The sequence below is a fragment of the Haemorhous mexicanus genome, chromosome 2 (assembly GCF_027477595.1).
Source record: "Haemorhous mexicanus isolate bHaeMex1 chromosome 2, bHaeMex1.pri, whole genome shotgun sequence".
Classification (NCBI taxonomy): Eukaryota; Metazoa; Chordata; class Aves; order Passeriformes; family Fringillidae; genus Haemorhous; species Haemorhous mexicanus.
Genome location: NC_082342.1, coordinates 84845109 through 84860301, shown reverse-complemented (window position 1 = coordinate 84860301; position 15193 = coordinate 84845109). Strand labels below are relative to the sequence as shown.

Sequence of the window (15193 nt, the reverse complement as noted above, 5' to 3'; positions counted from 1 at the left end):
GAGCACCACTTTTTATGACCCAAGGGATCTTACCTACTTTGCTAAGCAGTAGTTGCAGCTCTGATCTGCCGCTTACCTACTTTGCTGAAGACCTTCACTAAATGTAGGGCCATCATTTCCAAGACAAATGAAAAGCAAACAACAAGATAGAAAAGAAATTTTATTGAATGAACAAAAGTCTAAAAGTCTCCCATTTTTGGTTAACAAAAGCAGCAACCTACAAAACCCCTGCATTCCATGACAAATATTTTTATGTCAAAAAATTAATCTTTGAGCAGGTATGAACATTTGTACACAGAACAATATAACTGTTGAGAGGTGTTTGGGCAAACAACTGGATTTATCAGGGAAAGAGAGAAAAGGAAAAAAAGAATTCACTTGGGACACCTGAAAAAGCTTGAATTGTGTGCTGGCTGAGAGGTATATCATCGGGGCTGCCAGCAATTTTCAGCACTTGCATCCCCTTCACACAAGATGAAAAAAGCAGCAGACAAAGGACAGAGATTAAGACTGAACAAGGAAAAGAACTGCCAACAGAACTCAGTGTTCAGCTAGCTCATTTGGCTAATGGTAAATGCAGCTTTTAATACGGAATTTCATAAGCTTGTTTTAAGTGAGTCCATGCTCTCAGGAGGCTCCAGGGTAGGAATTCAGCCACTTTACCCACAGAGCAAAAATAACAGAGAAGGTCCATCCTCAAACAGGTGATTCCTCAAAGTCAAAAACAGGCAACCAGATAAGGGAAAAGAAACTGAGACCTGCTTGACAAGATATGATTATCTGACTGACAGAAGTCAAATAGGAATTAAACAGAGAATATACATTCTCTTTGAAAATCCAACAAGGTTTTCTAACCTATGTGACTTTTTTTTTTTCATTTGCACTGGATATGGGCAGCTTTACTAAAATGAAGTGCTAAAAACAATGGCAATGCTTACTTTTATCCTTATACCACTTGCAGAATAACCCTTTTTTAATAATGTCATACCATAATTTTTCATGCTTTTGAACAATAAATATATTCAATGAAGTCTGTTTATTACACCGACTGATTTCAACCTGCTCTTTTGTTTTCACAGATCAGGACATAGTACAATTATTTCAAAAGAAATGATTGATTTTGCTATCATATCCACCTTTAATTGCAAAATTACAACAATCTGTGCTTATCTGTCACTTTATACATCAGATCTCATCTATTGCAACCATATCAACATATTTATTTAATAATTATGAAGCTGTATCTTATACCATAATTTCTATTCTTATGTGTTCTAGGACTAATAAATCCCTAATATGTTTTGATTAAAACTAACTTTAATATATCAACTCTATCATCTAAAGTTAATTTTAATCATTTCCATCATAATCGTTATAACTCTGATACCCACTGTTCCTCCTTTCCCGATGATTAGATTTCTTCCACATGGATTCTTGATGAAAGCTAGCACTGAAAGATCGACCCAGTCGCCCGTGTTGTTTCTTAGATATATTGTCTTCACTCTCAGATTTGGAAATTCCTTGTCCTTGTGTTTGGGATTGTTTATTCTGTCTAACATTCCCAAATGGAAAATTCCAAGGACCAAATCTTTGCCAGTTAAGTCTCTGAAAGGCAATGATGCAATGAAGATTTCCTCCAACCTAATCAAAGTAAAAGAGATTCTTTGTTAAATGCACACCACAGGCACATTTCTAACACACACAGATACTTGACATTAACATTTTGGCAAATAACATGATACTTTCAAAAAGAAAGCAAACAAGGAGCGCCACAACATACAAACCAGGAGAAAAAATAAATACAACAAACAACAAAACACCACAAAATCATATACAGAAATATACAACATGCATCAATCAGTTCTGATTATTTCCCAGATTCAATTACTACTTTCTTATTCATCTTTTTAATCTTCTTAAGCTATCAGTTATATCCTTCATGGGCCAGTATCACTTATCTTCTGCTAGTCTTTTTTTACTTTCTAGCTATCTTCTCAGCAATTATCTTTTCTGGTCCATTCTGATCTTGCTGACAGTCTTCCATAGGGTCTTCACATCTGAAATAATCTCTTCAGTCTATTATTTCTCATAGAGTTTCAATCTGCAAATCACAAACACATCCTCCACCCATGAGATACAGCCCTATCTATAGGAAAGGAAGCCACATGCATTGACAGTATTTCCACTAAAGGAAGACACACACATGCATTTATGCCTGATCCTTCTCAATTGTACTTTCTTTCCCATTTAGATGTTGTTGGAGGCTTATACCCCAAAGACTGTAATTTGTCTGCAGAACACTCCTATACTCGCTGCAGCTACATTTTAAACCAACTAAGTTAAATATTCTTACCAAATACATTCTGTATACACAGATATCCTGGTTCATCCTGGTATATACTAAGCTACTGATGTTTTATATCTCATCCAGCAAGTAAATCTAAATTACTTTGGTATGTAAGAACCCACATTATACTTTTGTCTTCAGCAACACTTCATAACAGAACAAATTCCTTTAGTGAAGTTATCTTACACTGCTGAAATATGAGGAAGTTTGCAAAAAAACCTACCATGAGTTTCCTCCCATCTTAGTGAGTTTACCTTACCTTCTTTGTTTTTCGATGTTGCAATCCTCTCTCAAGGTGTCGAATATCTAGATATTCTGGGTTTTGAGTGTTTAGGTCAGTGACAATATCTGTCCACCTACAGAATAAAATCATTACTACTCAGCTGATATTTATGAAACCTCAGCTGCACAAAGACTCATGCACACATACACAAATACACAAATCATGTGCAAATGCAGACCTGCAGCTTTAAAGTGTCTTATCAGTGATTCATTTAAAGATAAATGAATGTGTAAAGTTACAAAAGCCTCAGTATTAAAGACATCAAGCTAGATGTAAAAGTGTCACTTTTAATCAAAGCATTCACAGTGATTATTCCTGCTCTTGGGAAACACCTTCCAGAATGAGTAAGGGCACCATGAGTCATAGTTACATTCCTTACACGTAGCAATTCATCAGTTTGGAAAAGAAAGAAGCAAAGTGTGGTTTAGGCAAGGAGAAACATTAGCCTTTTTTAAATTTAAACCTCTCCTACACTTTTGTATTATTTTGTTCAGTTCCTTGGTTTCTTTTGCACACTAAATATGCTTTTACCAGACAGCTCTCATCATAACTCACTCCTACATTTTATTTAATTCTAAACTATCAGTTCAATCATTCCCCATTCACTCAGCTTTTCAAAGTTTCATAATTCCTTCTAGCCCAACTGAAACACATAATTTCAAATTCCAGACCTCCAGCACCCTCTAGTTCTCATAGTCTATATGTCTAGTTTAGACACCAACTTTGTTTGAGTCAAATCTCGTCTTAAATGTACTGTTTGAACGCACAGATAAGCAAATAACACAATAGAGTATAGGCTGCACTTGCACCTGAGCTAGGAGAATATTCTGTGCACAATCCCAGCAGCAGAAGAATATTCTGTGCACATCCCAGACACAGCCTGTGGATGTCCTCAGCTCCAGTGCAAACTCCTCCAAGGGCCATGCAGTCTGTAAGTCACAACTGGCACAACAACAGCTGAAACTGCCTTTTCTTCCTGACTAATATGAGCTGTGTCACACTCAAACAAGAGATGTGGGCTCTCGGCAGCCCACATATGTTCTGACAGGTGATATAAAACTGCAGAGCCAGCCTTGACGTCAAAACACACAGCTTCTCACTAAAGCAGCATCTGCTTCTATTAGATACATATATATACACATGTATACAATTCATTCCAAAGAACTAAAAAGTCACTCAGTGACTCTTGAGAACTACAAACTGTTTTGAGAGAAAACATTCTTTTACATTCTTACCAAGTAACATACCTTTTACAATGTATTGTTGGATGCTTTCTGCTGGGCTCTCCAATTAAGATCCAATATTCTACTTCTTGCTGCAAGACACGCCCTCTGTTCAATAGAAGATACAATACTAGTAAGATGTATTGTGCATATTAAAAAGAAAATAACACTCTCTTGTTCTTTTTAGGAGTTTCTAACATTTAAAATTGTTTCCTCAGCCAAACAAAAAACCAGCTCCTGTGCTATAGTGCTCGCAATTGTGTACGGGGAACCTTTTGTTCCACAGAGCCTGAAAGAAAACCTTGGGGATGCTACTACATGTCATTTGAGGGGAAAACAGATTTTCACTAAAAGCAGTTTTATTTGGATGAATCATCCAAATGGTACATGATGTAAACATAGACATAAGAAACAATACAAATAAGAGTTGTGAAAAGCCACATAAATGTGGTACAAGCAGCTTCCTCCCCATCTGTGATGTCTAACAGACATGAAAGAGTCCTTTCCACTGTTTTTAAACTATACCTTGGCTGACAGTTGTTACTAAGAGCTGTAGGGTAATCTGTAAGAACAAAACTGGCAACTTCTAAACATCCAATACCAGATACTAAAATCCAAACCTTTCAATTAATACCACTTTGCAATCAACTTCCAAGAAGCTCAACGCTTGCACTCACCTTGTCAAGGAAAATTTCTGACAGGTATTAGGGCAAAACTGATGAGATACACAGGACTGCTCTGTGACTTCCTGCGTATAATTATTTCATGAAAAACTACATCAGTTTCAACTGTGACAAAACCTGACATTTTTCTGCCGAGGGTATTAGACAGCATATGGCCTTATTGCTTGGAACAATTTGTTTACTTTCAAAAAATTCCCTGTAAAATAACAATGTATTCCATCAGTGCAAAGATGGGAAACCAAGACACGGGATAGATTGATTGACTTACCTAAAGTCACACTGGAAGTCTGTGGTTGAACTGGGAACTGAACCCAGGTCTCCCGAGTCCAAATCCAGCAACCTAAGATCATACAGGAAGTCTGTGGGTGACCTAAGAACTGTCTCTAAGCTCAGCCTAGCAACCTATCCACCCACTTCTTTTGGGACCTAAAATGTTTCTTGGCTTGATTTTTAAATAAAAACTTTACTTTGTAAGTAGAGTGCAAAAACAGGCAAACAAGAACTGCTCCAGAATCTATTGGTAGTCCTCCTGAAAACAAAGCTTTTTTTTTTCCTTAGTAGGATCAGAAAATTCAAAGAAAACAGGGTGCTCATCTGGTCTGACCTCCAGCCTACAGTAAGGCTATAAAAGCTTCTTGAACTTAATATTTCATGCAACATTGTTAGAAGAGAACTGTTGTTAAGAAAGAAAACTACTATCAACTTAAAAATAACATCACTAGTGACTAAGAATCCATTTCAGCCGTGGGTAAAGAATGAAAGTTGCTCTCACTCATTACTAAACAACATAAATTTAAATTAGTTAAAAGGTATGTAATGTTTCCACACACTGGACCATATTATTTCGCAGATTATATTTTTGATCTAGTAAACTTCTTTTTTTACTTTGGTCTTCTTGTGCAGATTCTTTCTAACTGATTAAGTAAGAGATTAACATTTTGTTAAACTCAAGTAGACTGATGTGTTGGATTTCTACTTGGGGAATATTTTTTTACACTCTTCTCATAAACTTGGCAAGTCAGTGAACTCAGTCTCAATAAAAAACTGTATTCTTTTGTTCATACATTAAAAGCTTTAATTAACCCTATCATAATCTTCACACTGGGAACCAATTAGATTTGGATGCCTATGCTTTACCACCCCAATCAATGACCATTTTGAACTTCAAAAGCAGAGCTAGCATTCTCTATTCCTTGATGTGACCCTACCTCAAAGTCAGACTGCACAGCAAGCAAATAGGCAGAAGTTCACCTTATACTAGTGACCTACACTTTTCATCATTTAACATTCCCCAAAATGGTATCTGCTAATTTTCTCAAGGATTGACTACTTATGCTCTATGATAATACTAATAAATACTGACCAATAGCTGAACACAAAGTCCAACAGGATCCTTTAATACATACCATGTTTGCAACCACTTTGAGAGAGGAAAAACGGCTTAATGTGACTCAGTGAATGAGGTAAAACAAACTACTCTCCTCAAGAGAGTGCACAGAGTGCTCTACAACACATAGCACTCTACATCAAGCAGCAAGGTAAATACCCTTCAAAAGCTAATATGTATCTCAAGAATTAACATTTTCAAAGTTAAAATTTGTAGCTTTAATGCAAGACTCTCCCCAAATTCTGTATGAATATTAATGCTATTGCCTTTTTTTTTTTTTAATCTGTATTTAATTGAAAACTCTATCAACTGTTGTGTTATATTATCCTAGTACTGTCACTCTGACAAATCTGAAATTATTGTACAGGGAACTGTATTTTTATTCTAAAATAACTGGCATATTAAGCTTTTAGAAGTACTCCAGCATTTCAAGCATTGTTAAAAAAGCCAAACCTAATGTATTAGCCTAAAGATCTCTTCTAGCTTTTCTCCCCCATTCCCTCCCAATTCCTGGTAACAAATTCTTCACATATCTTTACTTTTCTATGCCTTACATACCAGTAGCTGGAGTTTATGATCACCATTATTAGTTAACATTAATACAACAAAAGTACATAACCACCATCCTGTGATACCTACACAACCCCTGCTATTGCCATACTCAAGCACTGGTTTCTAAATGTAAATTTCATCACATCCACCTCATGAAGGAGTAATATCACTATAGACTTTTTGCTTCTAGTTTATAAAGGAAAATCGCAACATACACACACTTTCTTTGTTTTCCCTTCCAAGCTCTCTAGGAACAGACTCTCCCCATAATTACCTGGCTTTTTATTGTTTAGCCTTAAAAAAACCCCACCTGGCCTTTTTTCAGCCCACATGTTTTTATTTTTCAGATTAGTTACCTTCACTTGCCCTTCAATAAAATAACTACCTTCTCTCTACATGGCTAGAAGGTCTTAAAAAACCAGTTTCTTAATACCACTTAAACTTTTCTGTTTTTAATTCTTTCAATGTAGTCAGTTTAGTCATGTTACATTTTAAGTCAGTCCCTTCAAATCACAATGTAGTGTTTTTCTAGCTCAGACAGATGCCTATATGACACAACCCGAACTATTATTTATGGAGAAAAATGGTATCAATATTTTTCTGTATGTTTCTTCCACTAAAATAAGCATAAACACAGTATCTTACCTATAGGCTTTACTAGCTTTTACTGGGGTTGCTTCAAATCCAATTGGGCAAAAATAATGGTTTTGGCAATGGTAGATGTAGGCCATTGATTCATCTTTCAGTCCACGCGTTAGCTTTGCTAGGGCCCCTGCAGCTACACAGAAAGATCAGGTTACAGTCCAGGGTGCTTTGGATCCTGTGTAACACAGTCAGCAGGAAAAAAAAACCTATTTAAAAAGCAGTATAACTACTTGGTTGTTAAGTGCGAGGACATGACCTGACAGGCACACACAAAATACACTTTTGATTTTGAACTTATTACTTTTTTGTACCAGGCAGGAAATTAAATACTATCTGCTGCACATTCTGTACCAGGGATATGCAAAATAAAGTATTCTTTATGTTTAGATCAAAATCAAACTTAAAAAAAGAACCAGAAGTATCTCTTAACCCAGGAAATATAGACTGCAACAGAACGCAGACCCAGCTGCCCTAGGTCAGATGTGGCAGCCATTGATGATAATACTGAAACCACTGAAAACCCTCAAACATTTTGGTGTCATGAGCCTCTTGGAGCTTCCTAGTCTCAGGAACACATAGAGGCATGCAATGTGACCACAGTGCTCAGTTTCAGGAGAAGACTAGAAGAGGCACTGAAACATGACAATTTTCAAGTGGAATGTCAAGAAAAAAAAATCCATTTTAATAATATCTAAAACTTTTCAGTGTGGTTTTGTGCTTTCAAAGAACCTTTCAGTTAGAAGGTAATTAGCCAGGCTATACCAAAGGCTAGTAAATAGCACATGAAAGTAAAATTTTTTAAACAGCACACCTAAAAAGTAGACCGAAATGCAGCTTCATAAGCTAACTGAGAATAATCACCTAACTTTAGAGAGAGATGTTAGCTACAGCCAGGCAGTACAGGTAAGTTCATTATCTTTAAAACTGGGCTTTTTAAAAGCATAAAACATTAAGTACGGACAAATTCTTTTTGTTCTCCCAGTGGATGACATCAAAGAAATCTTCCCACACACCAACACAGAACAGGAAATGCAGTTGTCTTCCTGGATATCTTAAAATTCCAATTCTGTGACAGCAGAATACATACCACAGAATGTATTTTATCATAATAAAAGTATAAATGAAATTTTTAGCTAAATAAGAGGAAAAGTAAAACCAGAAAAATCAGCCAACTTGAAGCTATTTGATACCTTGGATTGGAAGTACTACTTACAGACTTTGTCCTGTCAAATGCTACACACTGCAGGATTTTTCAATTTATACACTGTAAGATGAATACTTTAGCATTAGCTACGTACCAGTTTCTCCAGCTGTCTTGTTCTTCCCATGAGGTTTATACAGAACATATGAGCATCCCTTGATATGGAAGTGATCATTTATTTGCCTAAACCATCTGAAACAATAAGCTTAAAGATTGTAGTAACTCAAGAGTTATAAAATGCAATTTCATTTTTCACATGTTTCCTGTGCATTGACAGTTTAGGAAAATAAGTCTTGGTGTGCTACTAAGTACCTACCTCACTAATATTTAGATTGTAGATGACCACAGCACCCAATACAAAACCTAACATATCCTAGACAGAGAGGTAAATACACAGAGCCTTTTCCTTCATTTTGCTTTTCCAGACTTGACATAGATACATAATAACCAAAGATCTGGATGTGAAATGTTAGTCCTATTGTATTTAGCCCAGTCACCTCTAATGTTCAATTATTCAGCCTTTAGAAAGACACACAAATTCTGAGGTAACAAACTTCAACCGTGATTTGTAGGGTACACAAATGAAATCTAAGACACCAGAAGGGACCCTCCAAGTGAGACTTTCTGCTTATCCTGTTGGGTTTCTCTCACCTAAATTTCACAAAGCCTGAGCATTACAGAAGCCTCATACTGCAACTCCTCACCGCAGCACTAAGTGATGACAGGTCAGCAATTTTTTCACATCAGAAGATTCAAATTCACATGTTTGAAGATAATACCTCAATCATAAAGCTATGTTGGGTAATGGGGCTGGCTTCCAGCCCTCCTGTTTCCCAATCTGCTAAGCACTTCAAAATTATTGGACAAGGCAGGGAAAAAAAAAGAAAACAAGAAGATTGGTAACTTCTCTGCTGCATAGAGAATGCTGAAAGAGGAAATCAAATAAGAATTATAAATTTAACTTTTGTCTGTATAGACTGTTGACACGAAGAGACAGAACATTATATCAGCTCGGTCTACAAGACTTGCTATACCATAGAGTTGCTACACCCTGACATACTCCTGAAGAGATACAAATCCTGGATCTGAATTTCCTAAAGCAGGTAAGGAAATTTTCATGACATTTTCCAACGACCTAGCCAGTATGCTAGATGGAGAATAGACTGTGGCAACATTTTCATATCCAGCACAACCCTGATCTGCCAAATAGTATATATTGCCCTAAAAAAAAAAAAACTAAATCAAATACAACTCATGAAGCAAGCAAGAATACTACAAAATCTAATCTCACCAAAAGGTAATAAACCAAAGCCCTGTCAAAATGCTCAGCACTCTACTACAAGATGCTTCTTGGCTCTGTTTAATCCTAGAATGTCTTATTAATTTAATGAAAAAAAAAAAAACAAAACAAAACAAACTACAAAGAATTTAAGTCCAACTTTTAAGTATCAGGAAACAGTAGAGCAGAAGTGACAAAAAATTTCAAAGTATTCTGTGACTCCAGCCCCATGTTTTTGTTCCTGAACAGCTCCAATGCAGCAAGGATTCAGCACTACCTCATTTTCAGTTCTTAAATTACATTTTACATTAAGCTAATAGTGTACCAATTGTCTTTTCAGGCCATTTCAGCAATATTAACAAGCATTTAACATGCATTTTCAAAAATAAGAAAATAAGTGTAAAGAGAAAGTTTCCTAATCAAGAGACCAGACTCATTAGAGTATTATATAACCATTACACAAACTGAACCAAAAACCAAATAGAATTTCACATTGATCGGACCTGTGTAACAACATCACACCATTTAAAATGGCCAGTGCAAACAACTCTTTGAGAAGTTTCATTGTCAGAGTATTCGGGTATGAGTCATTATTCTAAAACTTAAGAGAATTATCATGCCCCTTTGTTTTTAAATAAATGAACTACTACCATATTTTTAAAGGTTTTATCTCTTAGCTGCATCAAAAGAACCAAACATACCTCATTAGAGTTGTATTTCCAGTGAAGGGACCAAACCTAATCTCCTCAAATGGGGGCTGAAAGCCCAGTATATGCAAGGCTTCTTCTTGAGTGATGGGGGGTAAACTTAAAAAAAACCAAAAGTGTTGTAATTAGAAACATAGTTTTGACACTCTAGAGGCAAAGCAAAGCAGTCTATGTGTGACTTTACCTTCCAGCTCCCAGTGTACTATATAAGAAATTCCAGCAAGACACTAAGGATGAAATTCCACAGGAAGTCTTGTATTGAGGTCGGCTAACACAATACCTTAAACAAAAAACCTCAAACATATTAGTAACACAATCTTGACTCACATATATGACAAACCTGAACTACTTTTTTGTGTACTATGTCAGTAAAGTGCCATGTTATAATGAATGTTTTTGTCATCTGTATTAAAATAAAAAAGCAAACAAAAAATCCAAAGCAACTGTACCTTAAAAACAAAAATTAAGAAATATGTTAATCAATTTCTTTGCCAGATGCCACTACCCTATTTCATATAAATCAGCCAAATTTCTAACAGCCTCATGGGAGTTTTGTACAAATGATCCTGTAGGAAGATATGATTCTGTACTAATATAATAAATGGTTTTATCCAGTCCCTTCTAACACATGCACTTGTGGCAAACAAATTCCATTTACTAATGAATGTCATTCTGGACCACATATTCCCTAGCTTAACTCCAACTTTCTGGTGTCATAGACAAAGTTAGAACCAGACAGATGCATTAAACTAATTGAATTAGGGAGCTATATTAATACAATAATGGTTGTACAGAAATTACAGATTCTGATCAAGTATTTCCCAGCAAAAAGTAAAATCAGAAGTAAAACATATCAGTGGTATGTTTAAGGTTACTTTTTGCCTGACCATGCTACTGAACTCGTATTTTGTTTTGCAATGAATCCCCATGTAAGTTTTTCCCTTTGCTGAAAGCAAAAGGTATGTTTAGAAAGAGAAACGTTTTAAGAATTTCAAGAGATGGGAGGGAAGCTCTAATTTTCATTCTAGAATGCATGAGATAGTGTGTGTATGCTTAATATCTCTACTAAAAAAAATTATAAAGACATTATTGAGAAGTTTGAAATAGGGTAACTAGCAACAGTGTTTACTGAGAAAATACATAGCTAGTGTAGTTCATAAATTCCTAACTTCATAAATGAATTCATAAATACTACCATCTCCGCAGGTCCAATACTTTTCTCTCCTTCACGTCTTCAAGAGCTGAACGCTGAGGACACTCCCTGTATTGTTTGCTTTTTTTGTCCACAGATTTTTTCTTTGTACCTTGTTTCTTCATGTTGCCTGCAAACCGAATTTCAGAATCAAATGAATGTCTAGTTTACTATTCACAGCTTTCTTCTTAAGTACTTTTAGTAATAGCATACAGCTCAAATAGACACACCAGTTGTGTTAGTAAGCATAAACTGGACTAAACGTTAAGTGAAAGAAGAAAGCTCAAATACATAACCTAAATTGTCAACAGGTTTGCAAAGCTGCCATTAGCTCAGTGAACAACATGGTGTTTAGATCATGAACAGAATTAATGATGACCTGCCCAACTGTTTAGAGAGATAAGTCAATCTGATTATTCTAATGCATTAAATCACCCATCCCAGAAATAGACTCTCAGACCAACATGGACCTCCCATCTCCTAAAACTATGTAGGTACAGAACATAATGAAATGCTTGATTTTCACTGCCAGCCTTGCAACCAGCTAGTTTCTGACAAAAACTTATATGCAAATCCATTAATAATAATATACATCCAAAGTCTTTTCCTTTTTATAAGCCACTGTGACAGTAGAAAATGGAGAGTTGGGCCAAGTGCTAAAGCAGAAATACTTCTGTCCTCTTTTGAAGCCATACATCCAGATGCATAATATACTAGGTCCTATTAAAACAAAACAAAACAAAAAAACCCACTCCAACAACACAGTGGGAGGGCCGGGGGGGAGGATACCAGAAACCACCCCAAATACTACACAGTTAAGCAGAAATCAGCCTTGCTTTGGATCCACTCCCCCTGGCAGTTACACTTGATGTTCACTCCTTCTCTCTCTCCTATCCTGATGAGCAGGCTCCTTGAAATGAAGTACAGGCTCTTGTATAGCACTTCCTCACAGGACACGTGAGCTGGCCAGCTCCCTTCACAAACAAGCCGGAAACACTAAGCACTTTTCTTTCACATCAAAACACCACCACCTCACCTGCTTTGTTCTTCAGATTTGAGTTCCCGCCATTGAACTCAGATTTGTCTATTTCCCATGCCAGTGGAAGCTTTCCAAGTTTGCCAGGCAGGCTTTCCAAGTTAGCATCCTCATTGTAGATAATCTCTGAAGCACCAGTTTGAACGCTGAGTAAGTTAGGCGTGTTATTCCCAACATTTAAGGCAGCACTACTTGATAGGCAGGCACTAACTGAAGCACTTGGACTTTTACAAATAGATGTGACTCTGTTTAAAAAAGCATAGTCTGAGCAGATGGTATAAAACTTCTCTCTTGTATGAGTCACAGGACATCCCCATGGATAATGCCCATCTTCCCTAGACACCAAGGATGCAGTGGAGCTGTCTGACATGCAGTATGGCTTCACGGGATCGTGAAGAGAAGCTTTCGGGGATTCTTTCCCAGGTCTGTTTTCAGTGTTTCCATTATTTCCAGAACCATTTTCTTTTTCATCTTCTGAAATAGTAGGCATTGAATGATACTAAGAGTATTGCACAGTGAAGAATATTTTTTCTTTATGTTTTAATTACAACAGGATTTTCATCATTGCCTCCATTGCCTCTGCAAGGTATCAACGAGGTACCTGAAAAAAAATGTTAAGTTAGTACAGGTGTCTCATTCAGCATAAAATATACACAAAGCTTATCTTTGAACTCATAACCAATAAAAGCTGAAATACCCTTTGAGATACCACAACACAACATAGTGTCTTTCCCTAAGCCTCTCTAGAACTCTTTGTGAGGTGCCAACAGCATACACCGCAGTGATATCATGATAAGGACATCATAAGTAATTGCACTTATAAACCAGCACATTAATAAAAAACCAGAAAAATTTAAAGCTTTCTACATGTTCTTGGTTGTGGTTGCTCTCTTCTATCCCTTACAGTCATGATACACAGTGAAATACAGAATAATTTATACAAATTAATAAATCATCATACAGCAATTTAAGGTCATAATTTAAGGTCTTAATTCTGCTGAATCCTGCAAACTTTTGCTGCAAGTGAAGTTCAAGCATACAATTACAGTAACTATAACCTTATCGATTGTAAATTGACAACATCACCCTCAATCTGTTCCAGTGCTTTCCTCCTATAGCTGTTAAAGGTTCCCTTTTATTTTTACGTGCCTCCTATTCTTCAAAATGTGAGAAAGAAAAGCAGGTTTTGTTTATGGCAGCTAAGAATTACTAAAAACAAAATTAGACGGCTGGCTGGCTTGCTTTAAACGATCATTTTTAAAGGGCAAGCTGACAGCGTGTGTGTTATCTGTCATCTCAGCAGCTCGCACGTCTGCAGACACGCGCCGCAGATGGGAACCTGGCGCGAGGGAGGCAGGAATTCCGCTCCACAGCCTCCTCCTGCAACACTGGCTTCAGGCCGCTGCCCCGCACCTGCAGCGCCCCGGGAGCGCCTGCGGCCCCCCAGAGCCGGCCGGGTTCCGCTTGGCGGAGCGCAGGGACACATCCCAGCACCCGCCCCTCCCCCCGCGCTGCCGCCAGTCGGCTCCAGAGTGAACAGCCGCGGGCTGGGGGAAGGGGCCCCCCGGGACCGTGGGCTTGCTCCCCTCCTGGGCGCCTGCGAGGGGCAGAGGCGGCGGGGCCGCCCCCGGCCCGTGTTACCTGCGCGGAGCGGGGCTCGCCGGCGTCGCTTCCCCGGCCGCGGTGGAGCGGGGACGCGGGCGCGCCGGAAGCAGACACAGCCGCGCGCTCACCTGCGCGCCCCCGCCGCCCCCCGCCTCCTCCGCCGCCGGCCCGCACCAACTCCCGCCGCCGCACGGGGACGGGGGGAGGTGCGGCGCTGCCCGGCGGCCGCGCTCCCGCTGAGGGCCCTCACGGTGCCTCGGAGGAACCAGTGGCGAGCGCCTCCCGGCTGGGCCGCGACTGTGCCTCGGCGCCGTAAGTGGCGCCTCTTCGGTCGCCATCCCCCCCATATGCGCCCTCATGGTCTCACCCGCTGGTGTCCCGCGGGCGGGCGGGGGAGGGACGGGAGGAGCAGGTCGGGGATGGCGGGGACGAGAAGCGCCGCCTGTGTAAGGGCTCGGCACGGAATTGTGAGAAACAGACTGAGGGAGACGGGCCTGCTCAGCCTCGAGAAGAGGCGGCTGTGAGGGGATCTCATCGACGTCTATAATTATTGAAGGGAGGGTGCCAAAAGGATGGAGCCAGGTTCTGCTCGGTGGTGCCGAGCAATAGGACGAGAGACAGCGGGCAGAGACCGATGTGCAGGAAATTCGACCTGAATATGAGGAAGTACTTATTTACTGTGCAGGTTACCAAGCATTGGAACAGATTATTCAGAGAGGCTGTGGAGTCTCCCTCGCTGGAGATATTGAAGAGCCGTCTGGATGCAATCCTGTGCAATGTGTTCTGGGCTGACCCTGCCTGGGCAGGGAGCTTGGACCAGATTCCCTTATATTTGCAGCAGGGTTGGTTCCCCTGACAGTAGTAAGAACATGTGCAACAACAATGCTTCTGTAAAACTGTATGAAGGAATGAAAGTTTATTTTAGGTAACACTGTCTGGAATTGCTGACAATATTTGTCATCTCATCCTTCACTGCAGTCAACATGAACAAACACAGTACAGAAGATACAACTGGAGCTGTTCAGCTACTGCCACAAATATGTAAAATTAATT

General features: G+C 38.8%; 1 protein-coding gene across 2 annotated transcripts; it reads right to left on the bottom strand.

The window, feature by feature from the left end:
- Positions 1-147: 147 nt before the first annotated feature.
- BIVM (basic, immunoglobulin-like variable motif containing) lies at positions 148-14301 on the bottom strand. Of its 2 annotated transcripts, XM_059839312.1 has the most exons (11): positions 14177-14301; positions 12536-13136; positions 11503-11629; positions 10492-10587; positions 10302-10406; positions 8419-8513; positions 7121-7253; positions 4805-4876; positions 3878-3961; positions 2607-2703; positions 148-1641 (listed from the first exon to the last, which is right to left on the bottom strand). In XM_059839312.1, exons 2-11 carry the CDS (start codon positions 13023-13025, stop codon positions 1351-1353), a joined length of 1590 nt encoding a protein of 529 aa, XP_059695295.1. In that variant the 5' UTR covers positions 13026-13136; positions 14177-14301; the 3' UTR covers positions 148-1350. The 2 variants fall into 2 exon arrangements, with proteins under 2 accessions (XP_059695295.1, XP_059695296.1); XM_059839313.1 differs by lacking the exon at positions 4805-4876.
- Between the last annotated feature and the right edge of the window lie 892 nt (positions 14302-15193).

Bases quoted from the DNA above. Each gene is read 5' to 3' on its own strand.
- BIVM (XM_059839312.1), bottom strand. From the start codon at position 13,025: ATGCCTACTATTTCAGAAGATGAAAAAGAAAATGGTTCTGGAAATAAT. The intron at 10,407-10,491 runs GTAAAGTCACAC...GTTTTTTTTAAG, and splicing joins AGTACACTGGGAGCTGGAAG to TTTACCCCCCATCACTCAAG. The intron at 3,962-4,804 runs GTAAGTCAATCA...TCTATTGAACAG, and splicing joins GACTTCCAGTGTGACTTTAG to AGGGCGTGTCTTGCAGCAAG.